Here is a 16,753-nt window from a genome sequence, read left to right on the forward strand (position 1 = left end):
CTGTTTCTGTTACTCATGAGATAAAATGAAAAATGTCTCTCAATTTGTTACGAGACAAAAGTGAAAATATCTCCTCAAGTTTGTTGAAAAGGTAAAAGTAATATTCTGCGAAAAAGGAAGTTAAGATTCAACCCCCCTTCCCCCCTTCTCTTAGCCACTTATTACCATCAATCCTCATCATTATCACTTCTGCTTCTACTATGTAACCATATTTTATTATTATCGTTATCCCCTCTACTGTCATCATCACTAATACAAATATATGCTATCTTATTTTGTTTTTTATTCCATGTTATTTTTTCTCTTTAAAAGATTTTCGTACTGCAATTACTTTTTTTTACGACATCATTCTCAACAATAGTTTTTATCAACTTAATCACCGCCGATGAAAGAATTTTTCAAAAATAATCTTATTAATAGTTTGTGAGAGTTTAAAACCTCCATAAATTACAAATAAAATCTCCATAAAATTAATTTTTGTTATTATTTAACAAATTTTTTGACAAAAAATCATATTATCCTAAAATAAAAAAATTAAAGACCAAAATATCTTTTTTTTTAAACAATAAATATTTTATTTTTCATAAAAATAGACAAAAATTAAGTTAAGTTTTACTCAAAAATAAAATATTCCTCCAACACCATCTTTCTTTCTCTCTTTGAGAATCATCAACTCCATCTTCTCTCCTCCATCCCCATAAAACCACAACCATCCACGTCTTATCCCACTCAAAACTCCGATACTCCTCTGCTACCGGACCTCCATATTACTACAACTAGCTAACATTTAATTTGACTAAAATTCCAAACTACCACCATATCAACTTGCTTTTTTAACCATCTATATAATTCTATAATCTTATTTTATTCGGAAAAAATATGAATTTTACTCTTCACGATCCCAACTAAATTCCACGTAACATTTCAAAATAATTCAATTATCTGTCAATCAAATATATGCCTAAAAAGGTCAAGTTCACACTAATTAAAAACCAATCCATCTGCCTAATGCCCTGAATATATATCTATTATATATGTAAAATGATCAGAAGGATAAACAATCATGAATAACATATCCGATATCTATCACTATATGGTCATTATTATATATTATATAATAATTCATTTGAATTGAAACCGCATTAAAAGCTTGACAGATTTATATTTCTCGCCCTTTTCATCATAGAGAGGGACTGAACGAAATCCAGACTTGAGCTCTGTGACTGGCAAACATGTCTGGCCAGCAAAATCATCCTTCTCAGTTCTATTTTCTTCTTTAACTTGTATACGTAGCAAAGCCAGATCTGGGACACTTAATGGGAATTCAAACTCTTCTTCCCACACGGGAAACCAGTTATTTTTAATTGTCTTTGTTTTCTTCTTCGCTCTATCAGCAGGTACTCCAGCAATATCAATCTGTTACAAATTGGTTAAAAAGATGTTAAATGTAATATGTATTATGTATTACTTATTCAGAAACCTAGCCATGATGACCTAAAATTTTGCAACGTGTACACTAAACACCAGCCATTTGAAATACAAAGTGGTTAATTTGGTGACTGACTTTTGAGTTTTGATGCACAAATAGCATTTTTGAAGATTTTGTACTCAAAATTATATGTCTAGAACTAGAAGTGTTTCGTAATAAAGAATACAAAGACGTAGAAAATGGAAATGAAAAAAAGGAAGATAAGTTGTGTCTTTGTTGCCTCTGTTGGCAAAGTACCACCTATGCTTGGTTACAGCTGAGTACGGTTTCTTTTTTCAAATTAGCTCAAAATTACTACATTTTGGATAAATTTTTATTTATCTTTTAATTTCTTTTGTTCCAAAATTATCTAGATTTATATTCTAAGATGTCAAATTGACTATTAGACTATTTAAGTATTTATTTTTTCATTCAACACCAATTATTTAAATTACTTTAATGTGATTGATGAGGTAAATAAGTTGTATCACATACTATGCAAATATAGTATGAGATATCATGGTGAGTCACAGTCTATTCACGGATAGATGAGATGTGGACTCAATCTAAATTGAGTCTACGCCTCATTCAACGGGAGTTCGAGTGCGACTTGGCACGGTAGGGTTAATAGTTAAATTAGTTATAAGACATTTTTTAAATTTGTTTCTAAAAATTTTTTCAATCAAATTGATCTTTTAAAAATTAGGAATTAATCATATCTGTCTTTCAGTTATTCTGTTCACAATTTTTGTCAACGATTGATGATATAAGATGTTAACTGAGAGTATACATGAACATGACACATAACATGTTCAATTGGACGTTAACTAAATATGTTTAAAAAAATCTATCAATTTAGTCACTAGGTCATATTGGGAATAGGATTTTTGTAATTAAAGAAAATGACTAAATTAATAATTTTTTATAAATATATTTAGTCAATATCTAATTAGATATATTAGGTGTTATATATATTATCAATTAACGTTTTATAGCATCAATCTTTAAAAAAAAATTGTTAATGAAATAATTAGAGGACAAATATGATTAATTCATAATATTTGAAGGACCAATTTAATTAAAAAAATCTTTCAAAAATGAATATAAACAATATCTCATCTTCTAGAGACTAATTTGACTATTGGTACGATATCTATAGAAAAGATACACATAACATTTTTCATTTATCAATGTTGAAGTATATGGACTACGGTGTCAGACGATCTTTTCACAGAAAGTCAAGAAACAAATGTTCAACTATCTCAACTGTGGCTGGTTGATTAGTGTTCCAAAATTTGGAGTATAGTCAAATTAGCAAACTCATACCTTCACATAGAAGTCTGGTGGTGAATGGGAATCGAAGTCCGTTAGGCTGAAATCTGAGCTCCAACCTGTCCCCAAGTAGACTTTTACCTAAAGGGTGAATGAAGACTTTCAGAAGATAGTAGTAAAGTAATTTTTCAGATGATAGTTGTCACCAAGTATTAGAAACAAAGGAATTAATTGATTTCCATCACCTTTAATGTCTTGTTCACCGGCAATGTTCTTTTAGGATCGAAAACCTCGTTATTCGGACCTTTTTCGACAAGAAAATCAGGTTTTTTCACATAGCCACACCCTCCATTTGCTTTGAACATCCCTTGCATGAACCAAAGTGATTTGCCATGCCCCTAATGAAGAAGGAAGCTACAGATGTCAGCACTCAGCGTTACTGTTGAAAATTGAGTGACTTGTGAAGAATCTTACAAGTTACAATATCACATAATTTACAAAAGGGTGTGCTAAAAAACATAAAAGAATTTGATAATTTTGTCGAACTAATGGATATCAAGTTAGTGTACATCTTTATAACTAGAATTTTCAGCAATCAAATCTTTCTTGGTCCATTTGTAGCTTATTCAATGTAAAATATGAAAGTAGAATCTTGGAGCAACTGTTGAGTTGTCTCGGTGTGACTTCAAGATCACGGTTCAAACCATAGAGACAACAACTGATGTAATTGTCAGCTTAGGCTGCGTACATTAGACCCTTTGAATGTGGCTCTTCCCCAGATTTTGTGTTAACAAGAGATGCTTGTGTACCAGGCTTTTTTTTTTTTTTATCTGGCTAGCGCACACGAGTAAGGAAATCAATATAGATTACCGGTAATTATCATTACTGGTAATCGTAATCACAATTATCAAATGCATGATAGAAATAAATGTACGTACACACGTAATAAATGCTAAGCCCAAACCGGTTCACTAGAGTGGAAAATAGATACTGTATAAGTCCAAACCTGCATGTTAAATGCAACCATCTGAGCTCCATGCGTCCATGCTATGTGTGGCTTGTAATTAGAGGAGGTTATGCGTGTTCCCTTTGGATACACTCTGAGAATATTCTTCTGGGTGAACCTAGAAAGAATTTAATAAAAAGAAAAAAAAAAGAAACACGTCTCATTTTTGGTTGGTCTAAACCATAAAGAAAAAGCAACTATAAGCTTTGGGGTTACAAACAGTTATATTATTGAAAAATTTTCAAGTATTCCAGGAATACTAGTGTTCAAGTAGTTTCAGGCTTTTAGCTATTGATATCAATCATGTATATATTTTATTATAGAGATTAATGGTTAAAGCCACTAGAATACCAATATTTCTTGAATATTTGAAACACTTCCTATATTATTAAATAAAACTCAACCTCAAAAGTTAACTCAGGTGACGAAAAGAATATTCTCTAACATGTTTCAACATTAATGAGATCATATCTTTGAGCAATATGAGGCTTTTAATAAGCCCTCCTCACACTAAAGATTGGATATTTGAATCGTGAAGTTTACATGACTAGACATGTATGTATGATCCAACTGACAAACACAGGATAGGCTTAGATACCATGCAGAAACGGTATCAAGTGGTGGTGAAGCACAAAGAATCACCACCCTTGTGAATGTACAAGAGGTATCATTATATACAAGTTATGCTAATTGAGCTAATGCCTAAGCTAAAGCTACTCTAACTGTATTAACTACCATAGCTAACATAAATATCATAAACTTATCTAACTTGAAATAACTGAATTTACATTGAGCACAACATTTTCGAAAATTACCTTACAATGTCAGGTGCAAAAGATTCAGAAGCCTTTTCAAGTTTACTTTCACTTAAGCTCAAACGCTTAACTTTACCAGCAACCTTCAAGTCTTCCTGAAAATCACCCTTTGATTTGCCAGCATGGATTGTAATCAGACGTTTATACTTAGGTGCACTCTCCTTGTATGATTTTTCATCACTTTCATTCAAATCTTCCACATCCTGACAAAATGAATCACAGGAAATGTCATTTCCGGTCCCTGGCCTAAAGGACAAAGTGCCCCCTCCATAATTTGAAAATTCCTAATCGGTCCCCAACTATCCAAATAACTGGTCTAAGCGGTTCTTGACAAATGGTCAAGGATCGAAAAGAACATTTACTCAATAAATAAACTACCACTTCAGTAGCTGGGGCATTTAGGCAGTTCAAATTCATAATAAAAGCTCCCTTGATCTACCAAAGAGAAAAACCAAAGTCTTCATCTCTATACTCACTTTGTCATCACTTTCCACTTTATTAGTAACATCTGGTGATTGTGATCCTTTGTCAGCTGATTTCGTTTTTTTGTCTTCGTCGTCACAAGATTTGGAATCAAGATATTCTATTGGTGGTTTAGTTGATATGAGAATTCGACCTTTCAACGATTCTGGGGAGGGGAATTCAGACAGCAAATCTGTCTCAGGATAATAAAGCAGTTCCCCAAATATTTCAGTCACCATCTGCACATATGAAGATCGAAATTCACATTCAGTTCGTAACAAAATAGGGACATGAACTTCATCCTTGAGTAGGAAGCACAAGTGGAGAAGTAGTACTATTTTAACATAGCTCATTGTACTCTATGCCAAAACATAATCCACCCAACCAATACACAAGCCCGAATTATGACGATGACTATGTTCAAGAAGTATTTCTCAAAATGGATACCTACCTCTGCAACTACAGCCTGAAGATCAGGAGTAAGGTGGTCTTCAAAAGTTATAATGACAGGATACTTAGATGTAACAAAAGCATGCTCTCTTATGGACCACAAACATTGCCTTAGTGAGACGGGAGTGGTAAGAGTTCTGCAGAAACACAGTAAAATTTGATGAAGTAATTTGATTCAGTTGCAATCATGTATCTCACAAAACGGCAAGATAAAAATATAAGAAGGAAATAGTCTTCCAACTTTTACAATATTGAAGTGAGGATCAGCTTGCACCTTCCATGAAAAACCTCAACATCATCTTTAGTTGAATTCGGCCATAAATCAAGTTCAATCACTCGCACACCTCGTACCAAAGCATCTATGATTGGCACATCACTGCAATCACTGGTTAGTTGGTTCCCAATCAGATAGGAATTGTGCCCGGTAAATATGAAATAATGTGACAATGGAGCATTCATATCATGATGTACCTGGAATATCACATCATTCCATCTGTCAATAAGAGACAAAGGGTGTGTTTGCGAGTTCTGATTTGGAGGGAAAGGGAAGGAAGGGGAGAGTCTAAAACGTAAAGCTTATCTATTTTTTATACTTTAAACCCTTCTCTTCTCTTCGCTTCCTTTATTTCTAAAATCAAAACTCACAAACATACCTTTAAACACTTAAACGACCTTCTCTTTTATAGTTATAGACCAGTTTTCCTTAGTTTACAATTTTTTTTTTCTGTTTGCCTTCTTATATAAATTTAACCTTAACAAAGATAAGGACAATGAACCAGTAATTTTAAACAATTATACAAGCTCAGAAGTCAGAAGTAACAACATTGCAGTCTAATTCCAAACCTCATTCTTTCCAGGATAATATGGATTTTGAACTAATAATATAGAGATATAAGCAAGAAAACACTGCAGATGCATATTTATTGTCTATAAGCAATAATCTTTTCACCTCTTAAGGGTGCTATTAATTTCTCATTTCTCTAACTATTCCTTATTGGAATTTTTACTGTTTAGCAAGTAATTTTGTCTAAATTCAGTCTGACAAGCTAAGTACAATCAAAAGATATGGACCATACATGGTGTACTGTTCACAAGTCACAAATTCATGAATGTTAGTAAGATATTTGATAACTTGCAATGTCAATTTTGTCACTGATGAGGATAAGGATAAGGAAAAAGAAGTGGCCAGTGGGCCAAGCAACAAAGAAATTAAGGAAATGAAACCAAAAGTAAAGGCTAGGAAGGAAGCTAAAATCATTTTCATAAGAAATGTATTATTTGCACTACTTTTATATATATATCAAAATGTTATACCTTCTTTTAATAATAAAAAGTTAAAAACTTGTTTTCTTAATATTACAAACTTTTTTAAACTTCTATTACAAAAAGAAGATATACTCCCAAGTGTAGTAAGGGTGGCACATTTATTATTTTTCTTTTCAAAGTGGTTTACATGGGCCCCAGTTTTCTGTAGTCCTTTAATATTTCACCAATCTTTGTCTCATTTGTTTTCTCTGCTTCTTTTGTATAGGGAACAGGAGGCATTGAATGAAAATTCGGATAATTGAAAACCAGGGAAAAAAAATATGTATTCATCCGAATGAGGAAAACAAAGCAGGGAAAAAAGAAAAATCCTCATGTGAGACAATTTCTGATTGAATTAAAGTTAAACAAGAAACTTCAGTGACAGACACTCTGATCTGAACTCTGAAGCCATTGGTACGTAACATGGGGCAGTTAATTAGTTAAGCACCACAGCGTAAATAACAACCAATCACTCCAGACAACAGAAACAGTATCCTACTATCCTATATGATCCAGAAAACTTAGCTTGCTTCACCAAATTCTGTTTTATTGATCAACAATAACACAAGTAAAAATACGGATTAGTCTTCAATGCACTATGCAAGCACATCCAAGTATGTCCCTCCAGAAAAGGAAGAAAAAAAAAGTTTGACTGTATCTTATCTTGTACTAAAATATTTACATTATTATTCTATTAAATTTAACTCATTTAATAATGCAAGTTTTCTGATATCCTAAAGGAAGCGGAAAATTTTCATGCTAGTTACAAATTAGCTATCGCATAAAATACATATTTAATATTCATAAAAATATTTAATTATTTCGTCAAAAATAAGTTTTTTGGTAGAGCGTCAAAAATAAGTTTGATTATATTCTAACGAAAAAATTACTAATTATTTTATTATAAAATGTTATGTTAGTAACAGAGTATTTTGTTAAAAAATTGTGTAAGGAAAAAAAAAAATTTCCTAACAATTTTTTTTTTTCTTTTCTTTGGGAAAGAAAGAGGTGGAGAGAAAGAAGTGACCTCCGATTTGAAGGGAGCATTGAGATCGTCGCGTAGGAGGAAGTGGAAGAAGTCGTCGAGGGTGAGTCCGTCGTCGGTTTTGTGATCTCCTTTGAGCGATTGAATGATGCGAAGGGAGTCGTCGGAGGTGCATTGGGGTTCGCGCTGGTGATCGGTGAGAAAGGCGAGGAGGTTGTCGGCGGACATGGAAGTGGCGCCGGCGGAGGAGAAGGAGTGGAAGGCGTGGAGGACGTCAGAGGGAGGTCCGGGCTCGGTGTTGGTGAAGGTCTTGTTGAAGCAGCTGAATTGCTTGTAGGTGTATGTGTGGGTGGCCATCGCGATGAAACGCTGTCGTTCTATCAAAGCTGTTGTTTATTGTTGCTGCTGCTGCCGCAGTGAATATGGTGGTTATATTATATGGATGTGTTTTTGTGAGAGAGAGAGAGAGACAGAGAGAAAGAGAGACTATAAATGGAAGCCGGTTGAAGCGCGATGCTGTTTCCATTTTGCGTGTTTTTCTTTGACATGCGTGTTTCTGTCTGGGTTATGCGTGTGTGTGTAATTGTCTACTCTTAACAAAAATATTATAGGTTAAGTTGTTATATATTTGACTATTTGTATATATTTATGTGTTATTTAATTAATTTTAATATATATTTTATAAAAATAATTGATTTTTTTTATAAATGTAGTATGGTTAATTATTTTATTTTATATCTAATTAGGTTATATATGGTTATACTAAAGTTTAATTTATTTTTTTTCTTTTATGTCTATGTAACAACTTTAATGAAAGTGTTCTAGAAAGATTGTTCTCATCATAGCTAATTTTTACAAATAGATAGTTGAATTGGGGGTAGATTTGTGAAAATTGATTAAGTAAAGAAAGATTAATACGAGAGATTAAAGGTTGTGGGTTCGACTTTCTTATCTTTGGTTAAAAAAAAAAACAAAAAATAAAAAATCAACGTAATTAATTTAAAATTTTTAAAGGACCAATTTGATTTAAAAAAAAATTTGGAAATCAATTTAAAAAACGAGTGAAAGACGATTTTGACTATCTACGAGTCAAAATAACACTGGTTTAATTAAGTTCATATGAGTTTTACACTTGTTATTAAATTTAAATGCCTTTTATAACACATAATATTAATATACAGAATTTGTTTATTCAATTTGGAAACTCAAATTATGATTTAGATAAATCATGAGACATTCTTCTATCAAAATTTTCAATCTAGTGTTCGCAACTTTTATCCTACTAAAATTAATCTGACCTAATTTATATCTACTTCTAATAGATAATTTAGTACAATTAAGTCAGATCTAATAAAATTCGACTTTAATCAATTTAAATATTGGTTTTGGAATTTTGAAATCCGAACTATAACTCAATTACTCGAATATAATTAAGTATTTGATTATCTAAAACTGATTCAATTCGAGTTTAATCAGTTCAAATTGGTTCATGTCCACTCAAATTCACTCATTTTCCTCCGATCCAATCGGTGAACAACCCTTCATTTTCTTTTGTTTTATATGAGAAATCATTGAAGCCATTAAGATTGATTTAATGGTGAAACGTTTGAAAAATATACGTGAGATCCTAAATAAAATTCTATTATGGTTCTGGTAACCAAGAAAAAAATATGAAAAATCTGCCATGCTATATAGGTCAGGTGGGCTAGCTTGAATACTTCTTTACCATAAATGGCGAAAAAGCTGTTTCATATTTTTTGTTGTGTGACAATAAATGTTAGAAAGCTACACAGTTAAAGAAAAAAAGTAAAAACCTTCAGTTATACATCGATTATCCATTATTTGACAAATGACAAGTACACAAATAAACAGCAATCATGTGTGACAAAATCTTAATGAACAAGAACATCCAAATTCAATATATTAGTATATTACCATATTGTTTTCATTGTTAAATATCAACATTCTTTTCAATCATCCTAACCTAAGACTACATAGTACATTTAGATAAACTATGTGCCTACAATTCATTCAAAATATTTCAAGCTGAAACCTCATTAGAAGCTTCACAGATTTAAATTTCTTTCCCTTCCTGTCATGCAGGGCGACCGACCGGAATCCGAGTCGTAGTTCGGATACTGGTAAACAAGTCTGCCCTGCAAAATCATCCTTCCCCTTGTCTTTATCCTTTACTTCGATCCGCAGCAAAGCAAGCTCAGGAACTGTTAAAGGAAATTCAAACTCTTCATCCCAAACAGGAAGCCAATTGTCCTTGATTACCCTTGTTCTTTTCTTTACACAATCAGTTGGCACCCCAACAAGACATACCTGTCACAAAATTTTGATTACTTCTAATCATAAATAAGTATCTAATGGTTTATAGTCCAAAGTAAAAGATGAAATAATCAAAGAAAAAACTTTGTTGTTAGTAACAACAATATTCATGATCAATGATGAAACATAGCATTAAATTTTAATGGTGAAATATCAGTTATGCTACTAAGAGACATTGAGAATTATGAAACTGACCTTGGTGTAAAAATCTGGAGGAGAAAATAGATCAAAGTGTGTTGCACCGAAATCGGATCTCCAGCCAACACCTAGGTAAACATTTACCTGTTTTGAACAAGAAAATGTTAAGATTTCATGAAATAACCAAATTTTATTGTTTTATAGAAGGAATCATAAACTTAACACTCACCCTTAATATCTGCTTCACTGGCAATGTTCTTCTAGGATCAAACTCGTCTTCATGTGAATTTTTTCGGGTCAGAAATTCGGGCTTTTTAACATAACCACATCCTCCATTTGCTCTAAACATTCCTTGCATCAGCCATAGCGATTTGCCATGCCCCTATCGAAAAACAAACATTGAATGACTGAAAAGGCTTACATTCCAGTAGTTTTCATAGTATGAAAATTGGTGATGTGAATTCTGATATTTGTTGGACCAAACTCTTGGAACTTTATCCCTAAGAAGTTATGCTTTTGACAATACACTCCTTGACACCATTTTGGACAGATTCATATCATAATATGACTGATCATAAATCAAACCCAGAAATCATACTAATTCATAAGTAATGCATGAAAATAGACAAAATGCCGAAAGAAGAAACTTATGCTTCATAAGGTTCTCTACTAGCTTCTCATGCATTTTGGATTGGACATAACTTTCTAACCTGCATATTGAATGCCACCATTTGAGCTCCATACATCCACCCTAAATGCGGCCGAAAGTTTGTGGATTTGATGCGTTCTCCTTTAGGATAGACTCTCAGTATATTTTTCTGTGTGAACCTGCAAAGCATAACAATGAGTATCAAGTAGTCAGTTACAGAAATAAGAATAATCTTCAGCTACAAGTAATCTTGAATTAAGTTTGATAGATACCTAATAATGTCTTTTCCATGAGATTCAGAAGCACTTTTGAGTTTCTTCTCACTCAAACTTAGCCGTTTAACTACTTCGCTATCGGCTTTCAGTCGATCCTTCACAGAACCTTTTGATTTCCCACCATGGATTGCAATCAAGTGTTTGTATTCAGGTGCATTTTGCTGGTTTGGTTTGAAATCACATATATTTGTGTCTTCATCACTTACATTCTGCTATGCATTAAAGACAAACATAAATGAAACAAACTAGCAAATCGATTTTCTTTTTCTTAAAAAAAAATGAATATATATGGTTCTCTCACATTCTCCTCAGTTGTCAATTGAGCCATGGAATCTGGCAATTCCACGTTCCATAATTCTTCTTCTTCTCCGGAGGACGGTTCGCTTTCATTTTGCATATGGTTATTATTGCTGCCCTTGTCCATAACACTATTAGAATGAGCATATTCTTTAGGAGGTTTGGTGGATATAACAACTAGATTTTTCAATGATTCTGGTGAAGGGAATTCTGTCAAGTAATCTGTCTTGGGATAATAAAGCATGTCTCCAAATATTTGAGTTGCTTTCTTCATAGACATAAAGAACAAAGATTAAATCCATGATGAAAAATCAATAGCTAAGAATTGCTCCCTATTTAACTAGATGATTAGATGAATTCTCTTTCTCTTTATTTTTCTTCTCTCTTCTTTGTTTAGGTGGGAATGAATCAAAAAGAATACCTACTTCTGTGAATTTGGCCTGAAGTTTTGATGTTAAGTGGTCTTCCAAAGTTAGTATCACTGGAAAATCAGATTTGACAAAAGCATATTTCTTTATGGATTCCAGACATTTGGTTAGTAAAACTGGAGTGGTAAGAGTCCTGCTCAGTTATGACAAGAAATTCATCAAACAAAAATATAAGAACTTTTGTTCTTCCTTTACTACATTAATAACTCCACAAGATCAGTTTTTATGGTACCTTCCGTGAACTACTTTAATACCATCTTCATTTGAAGATGGCCACAGATCGAGTTCAATCACTCGAACTCCTTGTTGCAAAGCCTCAATAATCGGCTTGTCACTGCAATCACTTGTGAGTTGATTCCCAGTCAGATAGGAATTGTGTCCAGTGTACATAAAGTAATGTGACAAGGGAGCACTCATATCATGGTGAACCTGAAATGTCATATGATTTATACATTATCAGAAAGAAGTTAAACCATTTACCTTAAATACCATGCCTCAGAGCAAATCCATTATGAAAGGCTATAGAAAACAGTAAAACACAATAATACTAATAATAAGCAAAGTAGTAAATTATGTAAGCTAAGCATGTAAGTTTTGTTCTATCATTGATTTTTGTTTTTATGTAACTCTTAGAAATTTTAGAGCTCATTTGTTTCTGCATTCACACCAACATTATTTGTTTTTGTTGCAAGTTAGGTTGCAACATTTTGTCCTACAATAAATAAATCATTCCATTCTCTGAAAGTTGTGATATTGCACTTCTCTCAACAAGTGGAAAACATAGCATGGTACATTGAAAACATGGTTAAGTTAAAAAGTATTAAAACTAAGAATTTAATTTTTACATATACTATCAATGTATAAAAAGAACAAAAAAGTACGTAGATATCCAATTATATACCGTCACACCAGCAAAAATGTTTCCCCAACCATTCACTAGTTTTGGAGTCTTACAAATACAAGTATATAATCGGATAACAATGTAGTATTCTTATGTTACTTAAACGCTTCCTATTAAGTCAAGAGTGATATACGCCTTACTACTTAGGCATATCTTGATCATATATCTACTATGTTTTTTTATAGATGATTTAGATTTATAAGAGTAATTTCTTATTCTAATTGACCAAATTTTTTATAATATAAAATTTGTAATAAATAAAAATTTAAATATTTAGTTTAGCATATAAATATATAATACAAGGAGCATCGGCATTCTTTGATTCTTACTATAGTGTACAACAATTAAAATAGCAAACTAATGCAGATGAATAACAGGCTTGCAAAATTTTTCTAATTCACTCATCTATCTGATCCATCAAAATTCAAACATATACATAGAAAGATAAAAGATCATATACCTCAGTTTTCAATGGACCATTGAAATCATCAAGAAGCAGAAAATTGATGAACTCCATGAGGCTGAGCCCTTGTTCCCTACTTGTAGTGTTGGAATTCCCAGCAATTTGCAACAAAACCACCTCCAAATCCATTAAGGTGCAGTTCTTATCACCTTGATGCTCCAACATGAACCCTAGAAGCTGATCATTTGACATGTATTCCCCACCTTTTGCAAACATGTGAAATGCTTCCTTAATGTCCAAAGATGGTTCTTGCTTTTTCAATTCAAATTTTCTGGTCAAGAAATTCAACACCTTGTACTTGTAGATCTCCTTTTTCATCTCCTTTTTCTTAACCATTTTGCCCTGCTAATAATCAATATCACCCTCTCTCAAATGATTTGGAAGTGAAACAGAGGATACAGAAGATAAAGTGAAGAAGCTTTATAAGACTTAAAGAGTAATTAGAAGTGAGTCAACTTTGGAAACACAGCCCTCCTTTTTTTCTTTCTCTGTTTTGATTGGCAACAAAACGGTCAAAACCTTAAACCTCTTTTGTCTTCTTATAAAATATATTTTATTGGTACTACCTTGCCATTTTCCTTTGATCTGTGATTGGATAATGGATACTCGGACATGTTCATGCGCAAATTGCAGTCAAAAGAAATTTAAAAAAAAAAAGGTTATTCAATCTTTTTTCAAAAATAAGTTATTTTTCAATTTTTAAAATTATTAAAATGTGGAGGTTAGTATACGAATACAACACATATTGTTTTAAATTAAGTTTTTTTCCCTTTATTTTAGCATTTATCAAGTATAATGTTAGATAATTTTGTAATTCTATTCTAATGAACATTTATTGTATTTCTTAGCTAGTTCTCTTTTTACTGTCAATACTATTTCATATTAATTTCTATTCTCTCTTCTTTAACTAATAAATACAACAACAATAATAATAAGTATATGGTTAAATTATTTTTTCAATTTTTATAATTTTATCAAATTTTTTATTAAGTCTATACCTTTAGACGCTTTAGTAAAAATCACTTTCTCCTTCGATGGTACGAAGGCGCTATGCGTATCCACACCGAGAACAACCTTTGCTGTCAACTCCTTGACCAATGGATATCTGATCTAAATTGAGAAACCTCTTGCAACTCTTTGCACGCCATAAAATTCTCCCAGAATCAGGTTCACATACATTTATGTGTGTAGAGATAAAGGAATAAAACCCTTGTGTTTTATTCTCTATACTTTCTTCTACTCTTGGCATACATATATATAGTATGAGATTTGTTACTGATTTTAAATTTGATTCTCAATTCAAATTTAAATCATATCTTGAAATTCTAAATCTGAATCCTTCAAATTTATGAATCATATCATAACTCAATTTGAAACAGAATCATCCAAATTTAGAATTCAAGTTTACAAATAGAATAACTAATTATTCTCAAATCTCATTTACTATTATCAATTATCATACTATTATTATATTCTTGGTGCTAGCAAAGAATATAATAATATTCCATTTGAATCAATATAATTATTTATTTGATCAAATCAAAATAATAATTAAATAATTCTATAGCAAAGATTAGAACACTCGTTAGTGTGGTACCCCATAGGTTCAATACTAAGCGAGTAGTAAATTAGTCATACTAAATTTACTAATCAAGGTTGGCATCTAGCAACACTCCTCAACGACCCAATAGTATGAAGTAATATATTTTTACTAAGAACCTCAGAAGAACAAAGTATAATTCCTTCCATCTTTCCAGTTCTTGGTTAACCCTTAGAGTATGGTTTAATTGTCAAACTCTAACTTGTTACCATTATTATAATGAACTGTGAATGACCTAAGAAACTCATTTTTTCATTCATTCAATCCCGTTGGCTAAGGTTTTATTCATCTCAGTTATTATAATTATAGAGCTCAAACTCTTTACCGAGAGTTGACGGATTCCTTATTGACTAATCGTTAATTTTACAAGTATTTAAATCATACCCAATATCCATTCAACTAGCACCCTAGGGTATTAGGTGTCCAGAATCAAAGTATAATAAATACATTGTTAATTACTATGACAGTCGCAGGTCAAAGGAAACTCTATTCCTATATTCATCTTGAGAATATCCTATTGACAAATATGCGGTAATTATAACTATTAGGAATTCTCAGAGTGAGTAAGTTTAATGGTCATATCTCTATATGCACCATCTGTATATATAATTTAATAAATGAGATCTATTAATCTTCATCCAATGAAGACCATTATATATATATATTGATCTTTCCGGATTATTAATGTCATTTTTAATAATTCTATGACCAAGAACAATTTAGATTAAATTATAAAAGATTTATCTCTCAATATTATGATCATTATCACAATGATAAATATCTAAATTTAATCAAGAACCTTATTATATTAACATTTTAATATAATAATAATAATAAATTATTTGACACATAATTGATTGAATTGTGGTCATACTTCTTATTCTCAATAATTATTATTTAATATTAATTTCCTTTATTCCTTTCTTTTGGCTTAAGCCATTAAAGAAATAAGAAAAAAAAAAAAACAAGGAAAAGCTAAACTGGCTTATTTATATATAAGCATATATATACATAATTGACACATGTTTTTTTTATTATAACATTAATCATCCATTATCATTCTTCATTTCTTTCTTATTACCACCGAACAAGAAGAAAGAAAATAAGGGAGAGAGAGTCCGAAGCTTGCATAGAAGAAAACCATAACTCCTACTGAAATTCTGGCTTCAATTTCTTGAGATCCGTAATTTCAATAAAAATTTAATCTGATAAAAGTGTTCATATCTTCCTCTTTTATACGTTAACATTATTTTTATTAAGTGAAAGCTGACAGTGATGTAACACCCTTTTTTTTTGAATTCGGTCAATTGGAGTTCTAGGAGGCACAAACGATTTTTGACGTTTTTTTCTTAAGTAGCTCAGTCAAAAAGCTCCTCCGAAAATTCTGTTGTTGTGATTTATACTCGAAAGTAGGGTTTCAGTAAATTCTTAATGAATAAATGTGTATTGAATAAGTGAATTGATCTTGTGATTGATTTTTGATTGAATTTGACTTAATTTATGTTGAATTTTTGTGATATATTGATATTTGTGATTAGTTTGGGTTCAGTCAGTTTAAGTACAGTCAAGAACTGAATTATTTTGATGAATTCGAGACTGGAATGTTGTTGGTGATCAAGTGGAATTTGTGAGATTTGATGATGACATTGAGATTTAGTAAGAAATAAATTGATGAATTGATGACTTGATTTGAGATATAAAAATAGTTTGATTTTGGAAGCGGTTGAATTTTTAATTGGTTTGATTTTATAAATGTTTTGATATTAGAAATGATTTTGATTTATTGTATTATTTGAAAGAGTTTGATAAATCGTTTGGATAGGACCCGAGAAGGGTGGCAAAGTTCGAGTTTTAGGGGAGATGTTACAGAAATTTTGTTATAAAATTTAAGACTTTGTTTGAAAT

General features: G+C 31.6%; 2 protein-coding genes across 5 annotated transcripts; both read right to left on the bottom strand.

Annotated features, from left to right (window-relative positions):
* Positions 986-8,336, bottom strand: LOC107623420 (phosphoinositide phospholipase C 6). 3 transcript variants are annotated; one of them, XM_016325668.2, is made up of 9 exons: positions 7,806-8,335; positions 5,748-5,944; positions 5,475-5,610; positions 5,038-5,262; positions 4,562-4,764; positions 3,747-3,864; positions 2,986-3,138; positions 2,795-2,881; positions 986-1,416 (listed from the first exon to the last, which is right to left on the bottom strand). In XM_016325668.2, the coding sequence occupies exons 1-9, from the start codon at positions 8,118-8,120 to the stop codon at positions 1,123-1,125; spliced, it is 1,728 nt and encodes a 575-aa protein (XP_016181154.1). In that variant the 5' UTR covers positions 8,121-8,335; the 3' UTR covers positions 986-1,122. The 3 variants fall into 3 exon arrangements, with proteins under 3 accessions (XP_016181154.1, XP_020968570.1, XP_020968571.1); XM_021112911.1 differs by lacking the exon at positions 7,806-8,335 and having other exon boundaries at positions 5,748-6,475; XM_021112912.1 differs by lacking the exons at positions 986-1,416; positions 2,795-2,881 and having other exon boundaries at positions 3,094-3,179; positions 7,806-8,336.
* Positions 9,644-13,760, bottom strand: LOC107624328 (phosphoinositide phospholipase C 6). 2 transcript variants are annotated; one of them, XM_016326829.2, is made up of 9 exons: positions 13,246-13,760; positions 12,117-12,313; positions 11,882-12,017; positions 11,461-11,724; positions 11,157-11,368; positions 10,946-11,063; positions 10,465-10,617; positions 10,293-10,379; positions 9,644-10,091 (listed from the first exon to the last, which is right to left on the bottom strand). In XM_016326829.2, exons 1-9 carry the CDS (start codon positions 13,582-13,584, stop codon positions 9,795-9,797), a joined length of 1,803 nt encoding a protein of 600 aa, XP_016182315.1. In that variant the 5' UTR covers positions 13,585-13,760; the 3' UTR covers positions 9,644-9,794. The 2 variants fall into 2 exon arrangements, with proteins under 2 accessions (XP_016182315.1, XP_020969428.1); XM_021113769.1 differs by lacking the exon at positions 11,882-12,017 and having other exon boundaries at positions 11,461-11,587.

The sequence above is a fragment of the Arachis ipaensis genome, chromosome B10, assembly GCF_000816755.2.
Source record: "Arachis ipaensis cultivar K30076 chromosome B10, Araip1.1, whole genome shotgun sequence".
Taxonomy (NCBI): Eukaryota; Viridiplantae; Streptophyta; class Magnoliopsida; order Fabales; family Fabaceae; genus Arachis; species Arachis ipaensis.